This window comes from Sinocyclocheilus grahami, unplaced genomic scaffold (assembly GCF_001515645.1).
Source record: "Sinocyclocheilus grahami isolate Dianchi unplaced genomic scaffold, SAMN03320097.WGS_v1.1 scaffold6002.1, whole genome shotgun sequence".
In the NCBI taxonomy this organism is placed as follows: domain Eukaryota; kingdom Metazoa; phylum Chordata; class Actinopteri; order Cypriniformes; family Cyprinidae; genus Sinocyclocheilus; species Sinocyclocheilus grahami.
The window spans coordinates 7,307-8,143 of NW_015510543.1; the positions used below are offsets into that span (position 1 = coordinate 7,307).

The 837-nt window shown below is 38.7% G+C and overlaps 1 protein-coding gene across 1 annotated transcript in view; it reads left to right on the plus strand.

Moving 5' to 3' along the window:
- LOC107577421 (sodium bicarbonate cotransporter 3-like) overlaps positions 1 to 354 on the plus strand; it is a gene marked incomplete at its 3' end in the record, with an annotated part of 1,118 nt that extends 764 nt beyond the window's left edge. The window contains exon 2 of the mRNA XM_016263502.1: positions 156 to 354. Within this exon, the coding sequence (XP_016118988.1) occupies positions 156 to 354 (199 nt within the window). The remainder of the gene's footprint in view (positions 1 to 155) is intronic.
- Between the last annotated feature and the right edge of the window lie 483 nt (positions 355 to 837).

Genomic DNA, 837 nt, shown 5'->3' on the forward strand with positions numbered 1-837 from the left:
TGTTTACTTATTTAATGCAGTTGTCACTTCTGAAACATGTTCATTTGACTGTCTGTTGTTGCTGGTTTCATTAGAAATCTGTCACTCCCAAAAATCAACTCACACATCTCAGTGTTGTCTTGTCTCCTCTTTATATGTGTGTGTGTGTGTGACAGGCGCTTCATCTCATCTCTTTAAGTCTCCTCTGTGGCGATCAGTTGTTTGTGATGGGAATGATGGGCAGGTCTCATCCTGTTCTCCATGTTGGCCTCTGTGCTGCTCACCTCTCCCTCCTCCCTCCTCCATCCTCCACCCACCCAAACCAGAACCCCACCTCCTCCTTCAGCCTGAACAGAGACAACGGCTTGGATCCAGGCAACTTTTAACTTCAGAGACTTTCCCTTCTGCTCTAGTGCTTCCTAAAACATAACGTGTGAAGGTGGTTATCTCAGCAGATAGGTTGCACGTGGTAAATAAAATGTAGTCTAAAATGCTGAGACGGGCTGCGAGAATGCATGATTCTCTGAGATTATATTAATAACAAATAGCAAAAGTTGTTAAGCTAAAAACCTCTTCAATAGCCATGGCTGGATTCATTTAGTTGCTTGTTCCTCTAAAGGTGATTGTGAAGTTTTGCCGAAGCAACAAGCCACTCATAATTTACAGTACACTGAAAAAAATATGATGTAGAATTTGTTTTCTCTAAGAAATTGCTGGAGAATTTCACAATTAAAGAAAGACTGAAATAGTGCTTTCTTGTAAAATGTACTCCTATAATCTTTGTTTTATTTACAACTTTTACAAATTTGAAAATCAACTATATTTAAGCTATCTTAAGAAGCAATATATTTTATTATA